This window comes from Sceloporus occidentalis, unplaced genomic scaffold (genome assembly GCF_023333645.1).
Source record: "Sceloporus occidentalis isolate IW3139 unplaced genomic scaffold, rSceOcc1.0.p SCAF_9, whole genome shotgun sequence".
NCBI classification, from domain to species: domain Eukaryota; kingdom Metazoa; phylum Chordata; class Lepidosauria; order Squamata; family Phrynosomatidae; genus Sceloporus; species Sceloporus occidentalis.
In genome coordinates, this window is record NW_028316989.1 from 24609446 (window position 1) to 24634665 (window position 25220).

Below are 25220 nucleotides of genomic sequence, written 5' to 3' on the forward strand. Positions count from 1 at the left end.
TTCACATCTTTTCTCATGCTGTCTTTGGGCCAGGAACGATCTCCCAGAACAGCAGTGTGAAACCACCTTCCTTTCTTCCTTTGCTGCTTTCCTTTCCTCTGTAAGCTTCTTGGGGCAGAGGCCAATCCTCTTACACTCAGTAAAGGACTGTGAACATTGAATGCATTACATTCATTCTAACTACATTCCACTTGGATGGAAAACCTATGGGTTTGCGGGACATAACAAGCCATCAGATGAAAAGTGGACACAATGGTGCTAATTTTAGCAACAACCTTATATCATTCTTAATGCCTACTGCCACTTTTGGTTTGCAGGTTTGAGGAGTATTTTTAAAACTTGCAAAGCCTATTTGAGGAAACTGACAACAAGACCAAAGAGGCATGCGTGTTAAATTACATAACATTAATTTTTACTATATTTTTATTCCACACTTCTTCCAATGAATACAGGCTACTAGTTTATACCCATCCAACCCTGTGAGGCAGATTAGGCTGAGAGAGAGTATGGTCCACCACTGTTCAGTAAACTCCAGAAGTGAATAGGGATTCAAACCTGGATCTTCTTTGTTTTTCCTGCTCTTGGCTCTTGCCATTCTTAGTTTGAATAGACAAACTAGTGTGCCATCACATTCTGAAATAATAAGTAATAGTCCCCATCCTGAGAAGGCAGAGATTAAGTTTCAAAAGCAATGGTGTGGGGGGGGGGGAGATGAGCTGCAATACAGATAGTTATACATCCCCTCCCTACAATAATTATAGCAACTCTGCTTGCCTTCCTCTTTTCTCTTTCCCTCTGTTTAATTACCAGACAGAAAAAGAAAAAAATGGCACTATGAGGCCTGCCACTTTTGGCTCAGCTCAGCAGCTCAGGTTGGTTGGAAAGTGTAGCTTCAAGCCATCTGATATAAATTTAGATCATGGGCATTGGTGAGTAAACTGGAATAAGTACAGTGCATGGCATTCCTGTCCAGGAATACTGCACACAGTGAAAGTCAGACAGGCTGGTTTGTTTGATTATGGCTTTTCCAAGCCTTTTCATCATCAACCGCAAAAACATCCCAAGACCATTAATTAACATGTATGATTTCCACAGAGACTATGTACAGACAAGAATTTTGCTTTATGCAGTCCTGGCCAGCCAAGCCTAAATCAGGCGCATTCCAACTACAGATATTGGAGTGATTTTGCTAACAACTGCAAAGGCTTTACATACACCAGTGTCCTCATGTGCCCATAACTAAAAGTCCGCCCCCAACATTTCTATCTATTTAGCCAGGAGCCACTTAAATAAGTAGGGCAAGCCCAATACGTTTTTATGTCTCAAGAAAATGACAAGAGGGCATCCCACTCCCAGATCTATTTACAGAAGTCAGATAAACAAGCACAGCACTACTCAAAATGGTAGTCTACAGACTGGTGCCAGTCCACAAGCCAACAGCTGCTGGATCACGGCAAGTTTCCAGGAAATAACGAAACAGAGAATGGCATAAATATAGTATCAGTACTTGCCACACTGGGAAAAACCTACAGCTCCACGACGTTGGATAGCTCAAGTAGGGGATCAACACCAACACTGCAAGGGATTCATTCTGGCAACGGTTAGGATGCCAGGTCAGTTAAGGAGGTAGAGAACAGACAATGTGGTGCATACACAGAGCACTGTTCTTCAAGAGAGGGGAAGGCCAGGAGGTTGCCACTGCTGTTCCAAGCATCTGCCACCTGAGACATGCTGGCATACTTCAGATACCGGGCAAAAGTGAATTCTCTACTGCCCAAGATGGAAGACTCATATACAGGCTTAAGGAAGAGGAAGCAGATTTAAACTGAATGTTAGGAGAACCCTCTGAATGATCAGAGCAATTAGAACATGAAGTTATTTAGAATGCTGGCAGTCATGGGAAGTCTTCAAGCAGAGAGTGATAATAGGGAGCCAACTGTAGGGGCACCTTTACCTCTGGATTTCTGGCACTAAAGGACTACATTTAAGGAATAGGGCCTGTTGGACCAGATGGCCCATTCCAACCTATTGATTATTATGAAGCTCAGCTTTTTTTTTTAATGCTAAGTTTTCACGAAAGAGAGCTTCCCCAAACAAACCTTCTGTGCATAACCAAATTATATTATTTCATCAAATGTTGGGAGTTTATGTTGAGATTCTAAAAAATAGTAAGCATCTTTAATTTAGTTATTCATGTCCTCATCCTTGCATCTCACCAGTACTGCAGCCACTCACTCACAAACCACAAGGTTATGAGTTCAATCTCAGCCAGGGTCGATTCAGCCTGGCCTGGCATCCTTCATGCTAAAATGAGAACCCAACTTGTTGGGGGCAATTAGCTTACAGTTGTAAACTGCTTAGAGATTGCTTAGTGTGGTATGAAGTAGTATATAAATGAAACTGCTATTGTTGCTATTGCTGTTCCTCTAGGCTGAATGAAAATGAATTCAAAGAATGCATTTGATTGCCTTCCCAGGAGGCTGAGAGCATGTGACTTGCTCAATGTTAACCAGTAGCTTCCAGTCCAAGCTGGAGCTTCTAGGGAGACAAAGTCCAAAACAGCTGAAAGATCAAAATGTCCCCATCTCCAGTGCAGGGTCCTTTGGAGTTGCCTGCCAAAGACTTAGCAAAGGAAGAGTAGGCTAAGTAAGAGCCGAAACAGATAGCCCCATCCAGGCAGCTTGGGAGTGTGGCATTCATACGCCACATACTTCCACGCCACCCTAAAGTAGCCCGGAGGTTGGAAGGCTACCCAGACATGGCTGGCTTCAAGGCACTCTGGTGGTGTGGCATTTATATACTGCATGCAGCCGGAGCAGCTTGAAGCTGTCACAGGGCTGCAGCGGGGCGGGAAAAGCCACCCTTTTCCCGGCCATAAAAGAAGCAGATCTTTGCTGCTCTCTTTTCATCTGGCTTCAAGGCAGATTGGGGCCATGGCGTGTGTTTGCCACATCCCCAATCTGCCTTTGGAAGGGGTGGCTTCAAGCCGCCCCTTCTGCTCATGTTTTGCCCCTAAGCAGCACATCGTCCCCTGATCTCAGTTTCTCCCTACTATAAAATGTATTTCCATTTCTCCCCATCCCCGCCCCCCCAAATTTGCACCTACACATCATGCACAGAGCTGTCTCCTCTTTGTGTGGTTACTGTTCTTTAATAATGAATAAATTTAACTTTCCCCCAAGACCATTGTTTTCTTTTTGTTCTCTGTGCTAGACGGAGATATGATAGAACCAGATTAGGATAACCAGCGTGTTTCCTTCAGGTCCTGCCCAGGGTGTGTGTGTGGGGTGGGTGGGTTTCCCCCCAAGTCAGGATCCTTTAAGTGCACAATGGCATGGCAAAATTGCATGCAGCTGTGTACAGCTGCTTACTTAAATCCACTGTAATGGGATTCCCATATTCACACGCACCTGATTTTTGCAAAGCATTAGCCACCTAGTTTCTCTGGCTGAAATGGATTAGATTGCCTCTTGTTGGAAACTGTGCCTACTGTTCACAAAATGGATGCTGTCATAACAAGGAAGTGTTACAGACCCTGAAAGAAACCAGATGTTAAGTCAAACAAATGGACTCACACAGGTTAAATGTTATTAAGAACCATGTTGTTTAATGGATCTGACATTTACTGATGTATTGTTCAGCATGATTTTTAAAATGTATGTATCAGTCTAATGCTAGCAGCAGACTTTGCTTGCTTCTTATTCGAAAAAATGAGCTACAGATCTCCAGTGTGGTTTAAATCAGCATTTCTAAGGCCTGTTACAGACCGCCAAAATAAAGCTGCTCCGGGTCTCTTTGGAGGTATGCTGTTTAAATTATGCATGCATCCGAAGAATCCGGAAGCTGCACCAAAGCCGCACTTCAGTGCTTACGAATGGAGTGTGGCTTTGGCGCGACCTCCGGACTCTTAGGACCCATGCATCATTTAAATAGCATACCTCCAAAGAGATCCGAAGCAGCTTTATTTTGGCAGTCTGTAACAGGACAAAATTTTCAATCTGCCCTGGATTTTCTCTTAAATAAGAAATTGGTTGAGAGGATATATGAGCGAGACAAAAAGTCTATTTCAAGTAGTAACTGCTCCTGAGCATGGGTTTCAGGGAAATCAATTGCAACTGGCTTGAGAGAAAACCAGGTATGTTTGCCTTCATGGATCCATATCAATGGATCAGCCATAGCTGAACCCCACTGGCCCATTCAAAATCAAGGCCTGAGAATTAAAAAGTAAGAATTAAGATAACACAGGATTTTAACATTTTAAATGGTGATACCTTTTACTGGACCATTATGTCAGATTGTATAGAATAGGAGTAGCTATGAGGCAAGTTGTAGACAGGGAGAGATGAGGAGAGAGGTAAGCAAGGTTAATGCAATTTGAAACAATTATGTAAGTTCCTCCTGCTTTACACAGATCAGTATGAAGGCTTTGGCTGGAAGCTTTGATAAAGGTCAGAAAGTGACCTTGTTGTTTTGCTGGCCATTTAGTTCCTCTTTGCAGTAAAGCATGATGGGGAAGCATTGCCAGGCCACAGCTGCAGACAGCTGTCAAGCACTGAGAGACTGAGCTGAGGATGAGAAGTCTAAGCTGAGTGACTGAACAGGACAGTATTGCAGCTGAGGAAGGCCTTGACAGTTGTTCAAGCAAGTATCAGACCAAACAGGAAGCCTTTTTACAACCTTTCCTGATAAGTGGGACCAATGGCTAGCTTGGCTGGGGAGGCCAATCTGAAACCTAAGAATATTTCACTGCAGTTCCCTTGCTTCACAACATGGGAAAACCGTGGCCTGTTACAGACTTCCAAAATAAAGCTGCTTCGGATCTCTTTGGAGGTATGCTATTGAAATGATGCATGGGTCTTATGAGTCCGGAGGTCGCGCCAAAGCCACACTCCATTCCTAAGCACCGGAGTGCAGCTTTGGTGCAGCTTCCGGATTCTTAGGATGCAGGCATCATTTAAACAGCATGCCTCCAAAGAGACCCGAAGCAGCTTTATTTTGGCAGTCTGTAACAGGCCCAAGACTGATTCCAGCCTTGGTAGCTCTTCTAATCTACCCAAAGATGACTTCCCACCAGACATCATTAAAATCTTCAAGAAATGATTCCAGCATTAGCTCAATTCTAGCAGTCCCAGAATTGGATGAGGGCAAAGTGACCAGGTGTCCTCCTTTTCCAGGACATGTCCTACATTTCAACCTTCTGTCCAGGAGGAATTCCAAAATATCCTCCATATCAAGCATAACCAAGCAGCATGAATTTCTATGTTTTAGCTTTTAATCTGGAATGTCCTACATTTTTCTCAGATGTCCCACATTTTGCATTGCCTTGACTTCCTTTGGGGTTATGGCATCTGTTCACCCTGCAAGATGGCAATTGGAAGATTGATAATTAAAGCAAGGAAGTGCAAACAGGGGAGAATGATACAGAGGAAGCAACTGAGCTAAACAAATTGAGTCAGATCATAGAATCCTAGAGTTGGAAGAGACCCAAGGGCCATCCAGCCCAACCCCATTCTGCCATATAGGAACTCTCAGTGAAACCATCCAGCCTCTGTTTAAAGACCTCCAAGGAAGGAGACTCCACTACACTCTGAGGAAGGAGTGTGTTCCACTGCAGAACAGCTCATACATTAAAAGTTCTTCCTAATGTTTAGTGTGCATCCATTGCTCCAGGTCTTACTCTCTGAAGCAGCAAAAGACAAGTTTGCTCCATCCTCAATATGGCACCCTTTCAAATATTTAAACAGGGCTATTATATCTCCTCTTAACCTTCTCTGCTCCAGGCTAAACATCCCCAGCTCTCTAAGGATTTCCTCATAGGGCTTCATGGTTTCCAGGCCCTTCACCATTGTGGTTGCCCTCCTTTGGACACATGGCTTGAGTTTCTCAACATCCTTTTTGAATTATTTTGCCCAGAACTGGACACAGTATTCCAGGTGAGGCCTGACCAAAGCAGAATAGAGTGGCACTATGACTTCTCTTGATCTAGACACTATACTTTTAATGATGGAGGCTAAAATTGCATTGGCTTTTTTAGCTGCCGCATTGCACTGTTGACTCATGTTCAGTTTGTGGTCTACTTGGACTCCCAGATCCCTTTCACACATATAAGTCTCTCGTTCAGCCAGGTATTCCCCATAATCCTATATCTGTGCATTTCATTTTTCCACCCAAAGTGCAGTATCCTACATTTCACTATGTTGAGTTTCATTTTGTTAGCTTTGGCCCAGCTTTCAAGTCTATTTGGGTCATTTTGAAGCTTGATCCTGTCCTCTGGAATATTAGTTACTACTCCTAATTTGGTGTCATCTGCAACTTTGCTAAGTATGCCCCCAATTCTGTCATCCAAGTCATTGATAAAGATGTTGAATAGCACTGGTCTCAGGTCTGCAGCAAATGCTAAATGGGAGTCCCTCATGAAAAATATTCCTATCCATTAAGCTCCATTGGTTCTCTTAAAAATAATCCAGAATTTCCTCTGCCATTCAGCCTATAGAAAGCGTGGCAAGATGTCACCACAAAAATGTTAACTAAAGGTTAATTTAAAAAAAGAAGAAGAAGCATGTTTGCTGTGCATTTGAAGTCTGAATTCAGCTTCCTAAGGCCAAGAAATCAAGTGAGACAGACCATCTCACTGTTATGCTTTTACCTCCTCCAGGTAATTGATTTAGCAGCTGGTACCTAGACTTGCCAAGACTTTGCTACAGTAAATAAATAAAGGTTAATAATAATAATAATAATAAATCCCTTAAAAGGCTGACTTCATTTTGATTTCAAAAGAGAAGAGCCCACCTGCCATGTCTGTAAGCTGTTTCCACAAAGTTAGGAGAAAGGTACCATGCATATAATTCAACAGGGTCATCAGTACACCTGTCTAGCAGAGGATTTGTGTACAGAACAGTAGACAGTGAAGCATCAATAAACATTTCCCTCCGCCATCATTCACTTCAAGGGAGGGGCAGAGAAGTAGTCTTCTCTGGGTTTTTTATGGTGCAGCAACAGATGAGCCATGCCACATATCCTCAAACCAATTTTTATAAACTTTTCTTGCTTAAGTCACCTTCAGGCAATTCTATACTATATATGAGCTTGGAGAGCAACCCTAATTCTGAAATCACATCAACATCTAAACAGTGGGTTTTCCCCCCACATCTCAGCATTTCTCTATGTACAAGATCTTCTTGTTTAGACAAATGTTTGTTTGTTAAGTTTCTTATAACGTTTCCTTGGTAACATCTAGCTGGTGTTTTTTTGCTCTTAAAATCATGATAGCAGTGTTGTGGAGGCTTTCTGGTCTATTTTATAAGTGCTATTAACTGCTTGAATGGTGTTTAAACATTAGACAGGAGAGCAAGCAGCAGCAAACTGTGTTGGCTATGTCCAAACTAGAGCTTGGAAGTAAATCATTACAAACAATTAGTTGTTTACAATCAATCCCTTTTTCTAATAATCAAAGTGTAAGTATAGGCACTCTTGGTTAACATAGCCTCTGACAATGAAACTCTTTTTAGCAGTCTTTTTATGCCTACTCAACCTCCCTTTCCTCTGTCTAGCTGGGACTCTGTTTTTTAGCAACACTGGCATTAGAAGGATGATGACAGAGGGCTGAAGAAATACATACTTTTGATGTGTAAATGAAACCTGAGCTAGGAAAAGGAAACCTTTAAGAGCAGTGGGCCCTGGGGGGAGCACAGGGAGGCGGCAGGCTCCATTTCGGCCCGTGCAGCCCCAGGCATCTCCTTCTGGCGGGAGGCCTGGGGCCGCACGGGCCAAGAAGGGGCCCGCAGAAGCGGCCTGCTGCCTCCCTGGGCTCCCCCAGGGCCCATGCCAGGCCGCTTCCTTCTCCCCGGCCTGGCTGCCTCCGTTGCACACGGAGGGGCCCAAGCCAGGGAGAAGGAGCCTGGGGAGGCCCCCTCCTTTCTCCCCTGCCTGGGGAGGAAGAGGAGGAAGGAGGAAGAGGAGGAGGAGGAGGAGGAGAAGGAGGAGGATTTCCATTCTAATTGTACAGGTCTGCTTTGTTTTAACAATGATAGTGGTGATGGTGGTGGTGGTGATGATATAAATAATAATAATAAATAAATCATTTATTTATAGCCCGCCTTTCTTTGAGATCAAGGCGGGTTACAGCATCATGGCAACAACAAACGACAAACAAAAACAATGCAATATTAAACATTAAAACCAAATGATATCAGTCAGTTTCTGAGGCATGCACTCACTCTTTCTGAAGGTGAGACAGTGTGACTTTCCAAAGAGTGCTTTCTGTGTATTTTCAGTGCTTTTAATGCTAAAAGGTCTGCTTTAACAATGATAGTGGTGGTGGTGGTGATGATGATGATGATGATGATGATGATGATGATGATGATGGTGATGGTATCAGTCAGTTTCTGAGGCATGCACTCACTCTTTCTGAAGGCGAGACAGTGTGACTTTCCAAAGTGTGCTTTCTGTGTATTTCCAGTGCTTTTAATGCTAAAAGGTCTGCTTTAACAATGATAGTGGTGATGATGGTGGTGGTGGTGGTGGTGGTGATGATATCAGTCAGTTTCTGAGACATGCACTCACTCTTTCTGAAGGTGAGACAGTGTGACTTTCCAAAGTGCATTTCTGTGTATTTTCGGTGCTTTTAATGCTAAAAGGTCTGCTTTAACAATGATAGTGGTTTTGGCCGAAGGGAAGAGCTGAAGGGAAGGGCTTGGGGGAAGGGCCTGGGACGGGTGCCCAAGCCCTTCCCTTTGGCCTTCTTCCCCTTGGAGCCCGTTCGGCCGAACGAAGGTGCCGAGGAGGAGAGGGTGGGCACACGCCTCCTCCTCCCCACGGGGCTTTGGCAGCCCTGAGGTGTTCTTCGGAGGACACCTCAGGCCTGGCGAAGCCCTGAGGAAAGGAGCAGGGGCCGCCGTCCTCGTCTTCCTCCTCCTCCCCACGGGGCTTCAGCAGACCTGAGGTGTCCTTCGGAGGACACCTCAGGCCTGGCAAAGCCCCGAGGAAAGGCGCAGGGGCCACGCACCTGTTGCTCCTGCCCCTCACGGGCCCTTACTGGTCCCCAGCTGTCTCTGAGAGGCAGCTGGGGGCCAAGGAAGGGCAGGAGGAGCAGGCACGCCCCACTTCTAGCTGTCTCTCAGACAGCTGGAGGTCGGGAAAGGGAACAGAGAAAGCCCCGCCCCCGGAGGGTGGAAGCTCCGCCCCAGAACACAGCTCCGCCCCTGGAGGGTGGAAGCTCCACCCCCGGCAAGCAGCCCCCGCCCCCGGAGGGTGGAAGCTCCCCCCGAGCTTCGGCCCCCCAGTTGTCTGAGGGACAGTAACCCGGCCCCCGGCTCAAAAAGGTTGCCTACCCCTGCTCTAGATGGTTCAAAATGTTTTTGTACACTTATGTCAGGCTCAGCTAACTTGGTTGTTTCATTGTACACTTGCTTGCTGTTAGTTTTCAACAATACATTTGCCAAAACATATGGAACTGCTCCAATTTTTGTGGTGTAGGGGCCTATCTCTAATTTTTCCATGTTATTTCTGCCTCTGGTACCAACTTTAAAGTTAAAGAAGTGCTATAGTCAGCCCTCCCATTTCACGGGAAATCCATTCCGTTCCGGACCTCCCTGCGAAAGCGGAGACTCACCTACGTGTATTCAAGCCCCATTGAAAATAACAGAGGTCTCCCCTCCGTGAATATTCAAGACTGCAGACCACAAGTCCACGTGAAAGGAGGGAGCAACTGTATTTTGTTAACTGAGCTATACCTGTATATCTAATGGAAGCAACGGCTGCGGTATGGCCCTGGATAAATTATTTCAGCCTGAAAAAGTCTCTCTTCCATCTCTACTCTCCTATCTTATCCTATCTTGCCTGTCAAGTTATTCAACGCCACTCATTTCCAAAACCAGGAGCAACCTATAATAAATCTTAGGGAAATCAAGAGAGTAAGCTGCAGGAGGAAAGTCAAGAGGAAATCTATTTCGCAGCTTCTGAAGCTCTCCGTGGAGCTGAGCAGATGGCACCTCAAGGACCCTGGCTTTCCTGACAAGTAAATTCTCTTTTCCTCTTCTTTTTTCGTTTTAAAAGAATTTAATCTCTGGAATGAGCCTGACACTGTGGAAAACTGCTAGGGGCTTGACAGAGTTTTGCCCTGGCTGAGTTCATTATTTACTTTGCCTACACACTTTGCTCCCAAAATTTTAATGAGAGGTTTTTAGCATCAAAAGCCAAAGACAGATTACAGGCTGTCCCATAAGTCATCCATATTCTATTTTTTTCATTATGGTTTTTTAAAGACGCCTCTCAAACCCTGAAGCGGCATCAGAGTGATAGCTTTGGAGTCAGACATATTGGAGTGAAATCACAAGCGACACAAAGCCTTTGCTGATCAGACACTCTTGCACTGCTGTGATGGCTCGCTGGTCCCTGTTCAGCCACTGGGCAAGCAACAGGCTGTGATCAACAAACACATGACTTGAGATGCAAAGCAACTCCATCTACTCCAAACAGCCTTGGGAGAAAGCTAAAATATCTGGCGAAACAAATATCTGGATAAACAGAAATGCCATGAAAGCAACATTATAAAGGAGTGCCAAAAATAGAGGGGGGAAAGAGAGAGGGAGAGAAGGACTGACAGATAGATAATAGACAAGGTAAACGCTTCCTCACACAAATGCTACCAGCTCACTGGCTCATAGCTGGGTCAGGTGTGATAGTCTGAGAAACACACAATTCAGTCCTAGCACAGCAAAAGGTTGACTGTAGTGGACTAGGATTAAGTGCAAACCTCTTTTTTCAGCAGGTAAGACGTTCTGCCAACAGAACCTTCTGCTAGTTGAACTGAGAGATCTGGCAACACAGCAGTTTTATCAGCAGACCTGTTCTGCTGGCAAACATCTGAAGAATCTCAAAAAGGCAGGAGAAAGGAAGGGCCAGAAGAGAGACGGGAAAGGGAGAAGTCAAACTGCATCACATCCAAACCTCCTTCAGCCCAATGGCACAGCCATAATGGTGGCACAAGTCAGGGTAGTGGTTGTCCTGAATAAATTTCCAACATCCCTAGGTTGGGAGGGATCTGAATTCAGCACAGCTTGAGAACCTAGAGCCAACACAATGCACAGAGCAAGAAGGAGCCAAATCCAGTCTTTCAGTTTGTGCTAACCATGTCTTACTACTGGAACAGAAAACAAAGAAACAAAAAGCTCTAAGTCCATTTTCACTTAGGTGGAAGTAGGGAACACTTGGTCTTCAAAACCTACACTCCTCAGTCAGCATGGCCAACAGTAAGAGTTTATAGAGGTTTTATTCCAAAACACTTGAAGGGCAAAAAGGTCTGACTTAAGGGGAACAATCTTTTTAACACAAGAGAGCACACTGACCCTCTAAAGTTTGCGGAACAATAGTACAAACTGTGCATGTCACAAGCAAACCCCCAAACGCATAAACACAAACCATCACTTGCAGACAGGAATGCACGCTAACACTATTAAAAATTAAAGCAGCACTTTACAGCTTTTAATGGCTTAGGTACATGCGTTAGCTTGTGTAAGCTCAGAGGAGACAAACACTGAAAGGAACATTAACTAGACAATAAAGTAAGTAAGTGTTTCAGACATGCCTCTGAGGGATGCTGGCAAAAAGCAGGGAAGGTGGAGGGCAGAGGGGGATCATGCTGCTACAACTTGCAACTCTTGAATTTTTCAAAAAAGAAATGAGTGTCATGTGTTTCATATCCAGGGACTTGGCAGCTTGGACAGACACTTCCTCTTTCAACCTACTTAAAGGAAGGAGAAAAATATTAAACTATTTTGTTTTTATTGTTCTCCACTTCAGTGGTACAGCTGCAAGTGAAGTTCTGCTTTTTGGGTTTGGTTCAAGCCTGCACAACCAGCATTGGGAATGTGTAGTCCTCCACATAATGTTAGACTCCAGTTCTCATCTTTTCTAGTCAGCATAGTCAGTTGTGAAGGAGGATGGAATTGTAGTCCAACAACATCTGCTATGAATACCCAAAATGTTTCATTTCCATTTTCACACATAGCTGAGCACTACAGCACAGCACAGAAACACTTATCTCCCATTCCTTTTCTGTCCCATTCCTTTCAAATCTGCTCTCTCCATGTGTTGGACTGCAATGCCCATCACCACCCCAAACATCAACAGCCATGCTTGCTGTAGATGACAGCAGCTGTTGAAGATTGTACTGGTGTGCTGCTTATGGTTATAGGATTATCTTACTTTATTACATTATATTTCAATCTTGCCTTTCCTCAAGAGCTCTCTACTAATTTTATCCTCACAGGAACCTGTGAGGTAGTTAGGCTAAAAAGTCATGACTGACCAAAGATTAACTTGTGAACTTCATGGTGAAGAACAGATATGAATCTGGGTTTCCACTGACATAGTTTGACTCCCCAACTCAGGGATGGGGAATGTGTGGCCCTCCAGATGGCCTCCATAGCTCCTCATATCACTGACTCTGCTGGCCAGAACTAAGGAGAGTTATTGCCCAACATCTGGTAGATGACACACTTGCCATCCCTGTGCTAATCACTAAACTGTTAGTCTGCTGTCATGTAGACAGAGGCACACTACGTCTGGTTCTCTTTGGTCCAAAACACACTGTAGAAATAATCCAGTTTGAGACTGCTTTAACTGCCCAGGACTAGTGCTAGGGAATCCTGGGAACTGTAGTTTATTGTGGCACCAGTGCTCTCTGACAGAGAAGGCTAAATGTCTCCTAAAACTACAGTTCCCAGAATTCCATAGCAATGAGCCTGGGCAGTTAAAGCAGTCTCAAATGGGATTGTTTCTTCCATGTGTTTTGGACCTTGATCAGATAACACTATTGACTCTGGATTCAGCAATTTCACCACCATAACAGCTTTATTAGCCAAAATCTTACCTGAAGCCATAATCCAATTTTCTTGCTCTGGTGCTTGTTCTGTTCCTACTGAACAGAAGTGTTGAAAACAAGGACTCAGATTCTGTTCCAGTCTGAACAGGGGAAGAGTTTGGTCAAGCTTTTAAAGCAGTATAACTTCATTTTCAGATATTAAAATCTCCTGATGAAATTAACACATGATAGAGGAACAAGAAGAACAGATGTTAGAATGCAACTCCCATCAGTCCTAGCCAAGATAGCCAATGGTGAAAGGACAATAATGTTCACGCCAATAATACAATCAAGCCTGATGTACAAGGAAAAATGTCAAAGTACAGAACACGTTAGCAGCAAACAGTCTAAATCCTGCTTATCCAGACCACTATTCCTCTATTCTAGACCAGTTTAAGAGTGGTATCTGTGAAAAGAGTGGCTGTGAAAAGAGGGGAGAGGAATGTGCTAGCCCTGCTGTTCCTTTCCTCTTGTAGAAGAGCCAAGTGTGTGATGAGGACAGCCTTTGTATCTGTGAAGGCTTTCCACATAAGCAAGAACACCAACACACATGCACACACACATCAGGTTTTGGTTTACACCGAGAGCCTCTACAAATAGAAAAGGCTCTCTTCTTTAGAGACACTGTTCTCCAGTGAGGAAAGCAATGGTAGAGGAGGGTTCGATCAACATACTCCTTTCTTCGTGTGTGGGAGTACTGACTTACTGACTGCTTGAATATAATATGTGTATTAAAGACACAGGGAGAGAGAGAAACATTATTTTACTATGGTTTCTCCAGGATGTGCACACTGAATATGAAGGAACAGCTGTACATATTTGCTTAGTCAACTAAATAAAAGAGAGTGTGTGGATGTTTAGGAGTATTCACGCACACTTATCCTGTGGTTAGCTACTTAAATAAAATGTCCTGGATTAATCTCAAAAGGCAAGGTTTTAGGTGAGGGTGATCCCCAGGTTTTATGGTATAGTAATAAAATGAAAAGAGACAACCAAAATACACTGACAACTAGCTTTTTCTTGCCAATCAGAAACAGTTGTCACTTAAAGCATTTCCTGGATTCTAGTCCAAGGATGCCATCTTGTGGAAACAACAGCACCCCGTTAGCACACAAAGAAAAGAGAACAGGCTTGCAACCGGGATGTTTGCCTACAGTACAAGCATCGCAGGGTTCGGACAGGAGATGCTCTCTGTCTGCACAGAGTAGTTCTAAACAGCACAGAAAAGGCATGGCTATGTTTTTCTGATGTTTCCTTGACGTCTTTATGTAGATTATCTCCAAGATCAGCAGGCTTTACTCTGAAGGAGTATCTAAACATTCCCTAAAAGCCATTATAACCCCCATCTCCCAATATATTACTTGAAGACACAGATAAAGAAAGGGTACATACTTGAACTATTGTTGTTGTGTACTTTTGTTTCTGACTTACAGAGACCCTAAGGTCAACTTATCATGACATTCCCCTAAGGCTGACAGCATGTAATAAACCATTCGGAAGCATGAGGCGGGGCGTCATCAGTACACTAATGACAGCCAGATATAGCTCTGACTTTGGATGCTGCCTCGCCTCTCAATGATTGCCTTAAAGCAGTAATGGACTGGATGAGGAAAAACAGATTGAAACTGAATCCAGACAAAACAGAGGTACTTACAGAAGCGGCCCCGAACCCAGATAACAGGATACAACCTCCAGTCCTAGATGGGGTCACATTCCCCTCAAAGGACTGTGTTCACAGTGCTTCTTGATCCGTCACTCCAGATGACAAATCAGGTAAATGCAACAGTCAAGAGTGCCTGTTAACACCTCAGCCTGATACGTCAGTTACACCCTTTCCTGGAAGTTAAGGAACTTGAAACTGTGGTGCATGCGCTAGTAATCTCACAACTCAATTTCTGCAATGCGCTCTACATGGGACTACCCTTCTGCTTAGTTTGGAAACTTCAATTAGTACAGAACATGGCAGCCAGATTGGCCTCAGGGACAACTAGACGAGAACATATTACACCGATCTTAAGATGGCTCCACTGGCTGCCTATTATTTTCCGGGTGCAGTACAAAGTGTTGGTTATCACCTTTAAAGCCCTACATGGCTTGGGCCCAACCTATCTAAGGGACCGCCTACTTCCATACAATCTGCCCCGCACACTCAGGTCCTCTGGGAGGAATCTGTTGTAACCTATAAAAACTAGATTGTCTGCAGCCACCCAGAGGACCTTTTTGGCAACTGCTCTCAAGACTATGGAATGGCTTGCCGGATTAAATCTGTCAAATTACGACCTTAAACAATTTTAAAAAGCTGTTAAAACGGTTCTCTTCTGTCAGGCCTTTGTCGAATAGATAACCAGCCACCAAATAAATTGAACCTATTACTCCCTGACCAATCTTACAGTCATTGTTGATTTGTCTATTATTTTAAGGCATGTTTTCATCTGTAAATGTTTAATTCTTTTTCAGTGGGGGTGGGTTATTGGGACACGGGATTGAATATTTTAACGTGTAAACCACCTCGGTTGTGTTACACAGAGAGGCAGGATATAAATAAAATTTTATTTATATCTTATCTATATAGTTGTCCAACGTCAGCCACTGGTTTCATGGCTGAGCAGGGAATCAAACCCTGGTCTCGAGAGTCGCAGTCCAACACTCAAACAACTATGCCAGACTGGCTATTCAACATACTTGAATACTTGCTCAAAAATCTAAGTAAATGTTGACTGTTTAATTTCATTTTCATCTTCATTTTTTAATGTTTAAATGTGTAAGGTGTTTTCACCCCTAGTTTTTGGGAAATCTATGCTTTAATCTATACTTTTAAATTAATTTTTATATGGCTTTAATTCTTTACACAGAATAATATTACTTTCATCTTACCTTTTTGTATGTTTTTGGTTATATGCTTTACTTGTATCTCTTTATACTCTCTAAACTGGCTTGAGTCCAAATGGCCACAAATAAATAAATTGATGGATTGATTGGCAATTGATTCTTTAGAGAAAAGGTGGGGAAACAACAACAAAAACAAAAATATCTATATATAGGCAAAATGAGTATGCCATGAAGATTTCAATCTTAGTCCTCTCTCATGTGATTCTAGAAAACATCCAGGGGTACCCACGTTTGCCATCTAGAAAATCCAATCAAAAATCCACCAAACAGTAATACCTTTATTGGCCAACCAAAATGCACAATATACATGCTGCAAGCTTTCGAAACTGTACTGGCTTCTTTGTCAAGCAAGGTGTTACAAACCAAATCGTATTGAGGATGGAGCAAGCTTGTTTTCTGCTGCTCCAGAGAACAGGACACAGAACAATGGATGCAAGCTCCAGGAAAAGAGATTCCACCTCAACATTAGGAGGAACTTCCTGGCAGTAAGGGCTGTTCGACAGTGGAACGCACTCCTTCCTCTGAGATTGTGGAGTCTCCCTCCTTGGAGGTCTTTAAACTGAGGCTGGATGGCCCTCTGTCAATGGGGATGCTTTGACTGAGAGTTCCTGCAAGGCAGAATGGGTTGGACTGGATCAGGGCCCTTGCGGTCTCTTCCAGCTCTATGATTCTATGATGTTTCGAGACAAAGCCAGCATGTAGCTGTGGTTAGTGTGGTGGACTATAACTGAGGAAATCCTTACACAGTCCTGAAGCCAACCAGGTGACCCTGAGTTAGTCACTACTTCTCAGCCTAACCTGTTTCACAAGGACATTATGAGGATAAAAATGGAGAAGCTCAAGTACACTGCCTGGAGCTCTTTACAAGGAAGATAGGTTAATGTAACAAGATAAAGAAATAAACATGGAAGTCTCTTTTGCAGACTACTTACCATTCAACTCTGGAGGTAGATAAAGGTGGTATGTGCTGTAGATATCATTAGACATCTGGAGCTGGAGCTTGGTGTATTTCTTTAGAAGCTTAGCAACATTCTCCTCCTGGAAGGGAGTCTTCTCCAAAATGACTACAGCATCTTTCCCATCCCCAGAAGCACTTTTCACCTGGAGAAATGAGAATGGTAAAAGATCTATCTGCAGTCTTCCTCAACCTAGTGGTCTCCAGATGTGTCCACTTTTGCTCCCACAATCCTCTTGCTAATGCTCAGGGCCAGGGAATACACTGCTCATAGTCACCAGCTGGGCACATTGTAAACGTCAGGTCAACTTGAATAACTAGACTGCTAGCACAAACAACATAAAAAAACCAAACAGCACCAGTTTTAAAAGAACGGGAAAGGCTGCCAATATGTTTGCAGGTTCAATTCAAAATGGTGATGACATTAAAAGCCCTAAACAACCTGGGACCCCAGTACTTGAAGGAAAGCTTCTCTCTATCACTTTGTTATTGCTGGGATCTAGTAAGGCTCAGGAAAGCCCTCCACTGTGTCCCATCAGTGAAAGCATGCAGAAACATGTCTTGCACCCAACTGCTAAATACCTTCCCTTGGAAGGCCAACTAATGCTGACTCCATTTTGGACCTAGTTAAGACTTTACTGTTAAATAAGTTTTGGGATTACTGGGAATTCACTTATCACACCTTTTCTAGGTTGTGGATTCCTGTACATTGTGTGCATTCTTCTACATTTCTGATTTTGTTTTATTGTTTGTACATTGTTTTGAGATATTATTGTTGTTGATGTTAACAACAACAATTCTTGTCCACCTTTCCCCATGGATCCAGGTGAGGAACAACAACATTTAATCAATGCATAATATCAGTTAAAATATATCAGTGTTAAAAACACATATATGTTTAAATGGACAAATAAGACATACCCATATTAACACAATCCATATTTAAAATTCATCATTTAAAATTCACAATTTAAAAATCATTTGGAAAAGCCTACCAGAAGAGACTGGTCTTGAATGTTGTTTTAAATTTGGACAGTGTATTAAGCTGTCAAATCTCCTCCAGCGGGTCGTTCTGCAGTCTAGGGGCAGCGGAAGAGAAAGTCCTCTGGCTGATAGTTGCCAACCTAGTCCTGGCTGACTACAGTAGAGGTCTGTCAGAGGACCTGAGTGTATGGGGCAGATTAGCAACCTCAGTAGCAACTACATTGCTACTAAGTGGTTTACTAGGTGTAAGCGAATTTCCCCCAACAAGCTGGGTACTCATTTTAGGGACCTGCGGAAGGTGACCCGAAGGCAAACCTTTCATGGAGTTTTCACGGCAAGCTTTTTTCAGAGATTTGCCACAGCTGAGAGAATCTGATTTGCCCAATGTCACCCAGTGGGTTTTACGGCCAAGCCAAGAATTGAACCTTGGTCTCCAGAGTTTCAATCCAACACTCAAACCGCTACAGACACGTAAAATTTGCCAGCAAATATGGATATCTGAAGGACTCTGTCCTCCTATATGAGCCTTGTTGTTGTGTGCCTTCCAGTTGTTTCCAGAAGATGACACTATCATGGCAAGATTTGTTCAGAGGGGAGTTGCCTTTGCTTCCCTCTGAAGTTGAGAGAGTCTGACATGTCCAAGGCCACCAAGCATGTTTCCGTGACCAAGCAAGATTTGAACCTTATGTCTCCAGAGTCATAGTCCAACGTTCAAACCACTACACTACACTGGCTCTCCCATGTGAGCCTGCTGAACCTAAGATCTTTTGGTCTCACCACTTTCATAAGTACAGCTGGTTGAAACACAGGAGAAGTCCTTCTCCATAGCTGTTCCCAGATTCCCTTCCTGTTGTCCTTCTGTCAGCAAGTCAACTCTTTTCTCTTCCATCAGGCTTTGAGGAACTAACTGCAAGGATTTAAAATTGTATATTGTTCTACTGATTTTTATCCTTTGCCTGTTTCATGATATGTTTTTCAAGGTTTTAACTCTATACACAGTTTATTTTAATAATTATTTGTGCCATGTTTTAATTTCTGTGTTGTCTGTGGTCTCACTTGTATTTTTGTACATTTCCTTGAGCCCTAGTTTTGGGGAAAAGGCAAGATACAGGTAAATGAACAACAACTCCTGAAAAGCTTCTTGAAAGCTTCCTGGAAAGGAAGCGAGTTCATTATAGTTGGGCAAAGGGTTAAAAGACTCCTCTCTCTGGACTATACAAAGATGAATCGTGGTGGAGCATGTGGACACCCTGCAACACTTTGTTACAAGTCCCATTTGTACCTGTTAAATCTGACCTTCACTATTACATTACAGGTGCCTTCCAACTCCATTTTATGGATCTTCCACCCTTTTAATAGCTTTATCTCCCAAACACCCTGTATTTGACCTAGAGTCTAGCCTGCCTTCACAAAGCCATTCATCTAGGATTTACATGCTACTTGGAAATTGTAGAGATGCCTGGCAATTTCCTGACACTTCACCGTGCACCTGGGTTATCACAGAGGTGGATTTACAGAGGACAATAAAAGAACTAACCCAACCAAATCCCCCACAAGCCCAGCCTGTGCCTGGGAGAACCTGCCTTCCTAACATCATACAGCTGTAAACAGCGAATTAAAAGAGTACTTGCAAATTTCCCATTTTTATAGCCCCTAAGTGACAAGTCCATCCATCTTCTTTACAGCATTAGAGTTAACTGCTAGTTTGCAATTCAATTCCACTTTAAAAACTAAACATGAAAAACTGATCTCCAGGCTAAAAGCAATAGATATGCTAATAAGAAAAATAATCTAAGCCTCAAGATGCCTATCTAGCACTTTTGTTATGTGGAACAATGGCAACCTGTGCCCTCTTTTACGTGTCACCCCAATGCACAATACCACTATGCCTCTGAATTAGTTCTCACTGCTAAAGCATGTGAGTAGCTCCCCTTATCTAGGGCACCTCCATCCCTGAACTTTAACTGCCGCAGCCAACAGAAAGATGCTTGAAGAGGATTTTTAAAACAAAAACATGTGTAGCCATACAGTTCATAAGTAAAAACAAAACTTAGAGTTGGACAATACTTACATTAAGAGCAACCAAAATATCACAAAACTGTGCAGGCAATTGAGTTTTCTACAACTCTTCATCAATTAATTATCAATTAATCAATTATCACAGACAGGCCAAAAAACATGGTCCACAGCAGTGCTATGGCAACTCCCTATGCCCTGCCCTGATCTGGGTCGCTATCACAATTTTGAACTGGGCCATCCAAAGGAGCGGTATTTTACTGCTCCTTTTTGGCCTGGTTCTTTGGGGTTCGGCATAGTTTCCCTCCATGTCATCTAAATGCTACACCCCATATGTGGCCAGGCCAGAAACTGTGTTTTTCTGCCCATCTGTTTCAAGCTTTAGAGTTCTGGAGAATAGCAATAGGTAAAGTTTTCCCTTGATATGAATGTCTAGTCCTAACTGACTGTAGGGGGCAATGCTCATCTCCATTACTAAGTCAAACAGCTAGTGTTGTCCAAAGATTACCCCAGTGGTCATTTGGCCAGCATGACTGCAGCAAACACTGTTTACCTTCCTGCCGAAGTGGTGCCTATTTACCTATTTGCATTTGCATGGTTTCAAACAACTAGGCTGGCAGAAGCTGGGACTAGTGACAGGAGCTCATCCCATCATGCGGCACTTGGGCCTTGAACTGCCAACCTTCCGATCTTCTGACCATCAGAATAGGCATCTTAAGACCTAAACCAACACATCCCTAGCAATAGCAATAGCATTTCTATGCTACTTATCAGTGTATTAAAACTCTCCCTAAGAAGTTTACAATGTATAAGTTTACAACAATTTGGGTACTCATTTTAGTGAACTACAGAAGGATGCAAGGCTGAGTGGACTTTGGAGTCCCTGGGATCAAACTCACAACCTTGTGGCTATGAATGGCTGCAGAACCAGCATTTAACCACTGCGTCATCAGGGCAAGTCAAATTCTTACACATTTCTGTGATGTTATGTATGAAGATGGTACTGAGATGCTGTCAATTAGATTTCTCTTAAGACAGAGGTTCAATGTGTAGCACTTCCTTTCTCAGAGGACTGAATAATGATGACCACATTAACGGGTCAAGAAACGATCACCCCTCACATGTTGAGACTGGCTTTTGCCTTTCTGGCTGATCTTCTTCAGCATACAGCTACCTTGGACGGTTTATACTGAAGTACCCAGTAGCAGAGTCTCTTCTCTATGCTCAGAGGTGGAAGGGCATGGATTTTAGGGAGGAGGGTTAATGAATGAGTGAATGGATGCCCTGGAGCCATGGTACCCAGTTCAAATTCTCTTCCATTTCCTTTTGGTGTCTCTTGCACAGAGCTTGGAAAGTTTATCTGGACTACAACTTTCAGAATCCCCTGGGTTGGAAAATGGAGGGGGCAGAATCCAACAGTAAACTTCTACATGCAGACAACAGATTCCAGTAAAACCAGGAGGGGGAATAAACTCCCCTTCCCACTGCAGCCCTCCTTTGCAACCCCAAAGCTGCCTTGGGAGGGCTAGGAAACTCTCCAGAACTTGTTTTCAGATGGCATATGGGGAATGGGGGGGGGGGGGTTCCTGTGGCTATTGCTACTGAAATGCTTGATTTAGTCCTCTGCAACCCACACATTTGAATGTTGAGGCCTATATAAATGATGAGGCTATTATCAAATTCACAGTATTTTATGTTGGTGAAGTCCGATACATACCAACCCTTTGCAGCATCATGGTGACATGCAAGGGTTGCCTCAGGGTGAGGCTTCCACATGCCCCTCAACCCTAGCAGGTGACGAGGGTGCCAGAATGGGAGTGCCCTGTACACATAGGTAAGATCCCAGGCTGAATGTTGCCCCAGCCAAGGTGTACTTTTACTTAAGCTATTAAAATTCCTGTTATATATTTATTTGTGGGAGCCATTTCAGTAACCGAGAAATTTGGGTAACACCAGAAAGCTCACAAGCAGGACCTAGGATCGTAGAATCGTAGAGTTGGAAGAGACTCCAAGGGCCGTCCAGTCCAACCCCATTCTGCCATGCAGGAAATCTCCATCAAAGCATCCCCATCGACAGATGGCCCTCCAGCCTCTGCTTGAAGGCAGCCTCCAAGGAGGGAGACCCCCTACACTCAGAGGAAGAAGCCCTTACTCTCAGGAAGTCCCTCCTAATGATGAGCTGGAATCTCTTTTCCTGGAGCTTGCATCCATTGCTCCATTGGGTCCTGTTCTCTGGAGCAGCAGAAAACAAGCTTGTTTCCTCCCCAATATGGCATCCCTTCTAGTATTTAAACAGGGCTCTCATATCCCCTCTTAACCTTCTCTTCTCCAGGATGAACATCCCCAGCAATTCCCTGAGTCCTTCCTCAGAGGGCTTCATGGTTTTAGTCGCTCTGCTTTGGACACAAGGCTCCAGTTTCTCAATGTCCTTTTTGAATTGTTTTGCCCAGAACTGGACGCAATATTCCAGGTGAGGCCTGACCAAAGCAGAATAGAGGGCACTCTCACTTCTCTTGATCTAGACACTATACTTTTACTGATGCAGCCTAAATTGCATTGGCCTTTTTAGCTGCTGCATCACACTGCTGACTCATGTTCAAATTGTGGTCTACTCGGACTCCCCGATCCCTTTCACATGTAGTTTCCTTGTCATAAAAGAACCACTTCCTGCTCTCTTTACAACGGACTCCGTTGGATCAGAGCAAAGGTCAAATAAGCGTCGCCCCGCCCCTTCCTGGCGAGGAAGGCCCGCCCCTTTCGCCAGAAGCCAAGAGGAGCCGTTATGCTGGCCCCGCCCCTTGGCTCTGATTGGCTGCCGCAGTTCTCCACGCGACAAGCACCTGTCCGTGGAGGAAGATGGCCTTGTCCCGCGCAGACTCCCTGAGGACTTTGCACACAGAGACCTCGGCCAAAGGGAAGCCTCCAGCCGCGGGGTCTCCCTCTCGGGGAGCAAGGGCAGACCCATTCTCCTCATCGCCCGCCTCCTCCTCTTCGCGCTTTCTCTTCACGACCGGGGACTCCGCCATTACAGTGTCACTGTCGCGCATGCGCGTTCGTCGCCAAGCCCTCGCGCCTCTCAGCAACGTCTTCATAGCGCCCTCTAGAGGCTAAGGGCGGCGATTGCCAGTGAGGGGCTTTCCGGGAGTGCTCTGCGCATGCGCAGGCGTGAATAGCGTCTTACTCGAAGAGTACCCTAGATGCAAGAAAGAGCAGACTGATAATGCCATAGCGTGCTAAAGGGTCGCGTTCTTACCTGCAGCCTTTCAAGTGTAATAAAAATAAAGAAATAAGCCGCAAGTGTCGCCTATAAAACAATTCTGTCTGTTGGATTTAGAATCATGCATTTATAGTCACATAATTTACAACCAAAATACAACCTCTCACTCCAACCAAATTCTTTATTTAGTTGAATCATAGGATGCATCCACACTGGAGAAATAACCCAGTTTGGCACCGCTTTAACCATTTCTGCTTCAATGCTATGGAATTCTGGGAGTTGGAGTCTGTGACACAAAAGATGCTCCTCCAGCCTCTGTTTAAAGGCCTCCAAAGATGGAAAGGCCACAGTCGCGTTATGGGCCTTTTTTGGGTGAAGGAGGAATGGTGTTGTATTAGATAAATCAAGGCAAAATATGGCTATGCATAGGATTGCGTAGTGTATTATCTATTAATTCAATGCAAAGGGTGCTTAGCAATGGCTCCTTTTCATCCTAGAATCATAGAGTTGGAAGAGACCCCAAAAGGGCCCTGATCCAGTCCTACCCCATTCTGCCATGCAGGAACTCTCCATCAAAGCATCCCCATTGACAGATGGCCATCCTGGAGAGAAGTGACCAGTGGGGCTCTGTCCTGGGGCGAGTGCTATTCAACATCTTTATCAATGACTTGGATGACAGAATTGGGGGCATACTTAGCAAATTTGCAGATGACACCAAATTAGGAGGAATAGCTAATACTGCAGAGGACAGGATCAACATTCAAAATGATCTGAATAGACTAGAAAGCTGGACCAAAGCTAACAAAATGAAATTCAATACAGAGAAATATAAGGTACTGCACTTAGGGCAGAAAAATGAAACACAGAGATATAGGATCATGGGACACCTGGCTGAACAAGAGACTTCTTCATGTGAAAGGGATCTAGGAGTCCAAGTAGACCACAAGCTGAACATGAGTCAACATTGCGATGCGGCAGCTAAAAAGGCCAATGCAATTTTAGGCTGCAATCAATAAAAGTATAGTGTCTAGATTAAGAGAAGTAATAGTGCCACTCTATTCTGCTCTGGTCAGGCCCCACTTGGAATACTGTGTCCAGTTCTGGCCACCACAATTAAAAAAGGACATTGAGAAACTGGAGCCTTGTGTCCAAAGGAGGGCGACTAAAATGGTGCTCAGAACAGGACACAGTATTCCAAGTTGGACCTGACCAGAGCAGAATAGAGTGGACCTATTACTTCCCTTGATCTAGGCACTATACCTCTATTGATGCAGCCTAGAATTGCATTGGCCTTTTTAGCTGCCACATCACACTGTTCACTCATGTTCAACTTTGGTGATTTTCCCCCTTTTTCCATTTCTTATACATGTTCTGTTTCAAACTTAGCTCAGTTGAAAGTTCCTTAGTCATCCATCCTGGTTTCTTGAGACATCTCTTGTTTTTCTTTCTCACTGGAACTGTTTGAAATTATGCCTTCAGTATCTCTCTTTTGAGAAACTCCCATCCGTCCTGAACTCCCTTCTCTTTTAGTATTTCTTTTTTTTTTAAAGATTTAACCCATGCAGTGCCTGACTTGGATGTGTCTAGAGTCTTGGAAGCTTGACTACCCTACGTTCTCCTACAAATGGACCTTGAGCTTGTTTGGAGGTTCTAGCAGGGGAGCGCAGCTATCGTATACCCTTGACCGAAGAACAGTACACTCCTTCTATCTGGGATGGTCGTCCTCTTCCACCGAGCGCGCAGCTTCGGGAGGGACGCACATGGAGCAGTGAGGGAGGAAGGGGACACCCGCCTAGCCAGCCAGATCAGCCGAATCAACCCTGGCAATCAATGAGGTGACAGATGTCGCAGCCAGATCACCCTCACATCCTCTTTTTGTATTTCTGACCATGGGATCGCCCCCAGTATTTCTCTAATCCGCTCTCCTGAAGTCCAGTTGTGCTGACCCCTGCGATTTCCCCAAATGGAGGAAACTCAACTGCATAATTTGTGGTAATTTGATGTTAATTTCCTCTTATATCTAATTTCAGTAATCAGTGTCTTATTTCTTTCCTTTTTAAATCAATAGGCCAGCACTTGCCCAATTTATTTGCTTCTTCAAAATATCTCTGCTTAATTTTTTTTAGTTTCTCTGCAATTTCTTCTGCATTTTGTATTTCTGTCTTTTGTTTTAGAATCATATATTGATTCTTCAACCTTTTATTCTTCCTATCACTTTCTAGTTTTTCCTCTAATTTCTTGTGTTCTTGCATAACTTGTTGATTTTTGTTTAGATTTGTTCTTTTAATTTCAATAGC

At 43.9% G+C, this 25220-nt stretch overlaps 1 protein-coding gene across 1 annotated transcript in view; it reads right to left on the reverse strand.

Annotated features, from left to right (window-relative positions):
- The window catches only part of DCPS (decapping enzyme, scavenger), a 68595-nt gene extending 45828 nt beyond the window's left edge, over positions 1–22767 (reverse strand). The window contains exons 1-2 of the mRNA XM_089537787.1: positions 22547–22767; positions 16684–16852 (exon numbers count right to left, since the gene is read on the reverse strand). Coding sequence (XP_089393913.1) covers positions 16684–16852; positions 22547–22753 — 376 coding nt within the window. The 5' untranslated portion in view covers positions 22754–22767. The remainder of the gene's footprint in view (positions 1–16683; positions 16853–22546) is intronic.
- Between the last annotated feature and the right edge of the window lie 2453 nt (positions 22768–25220).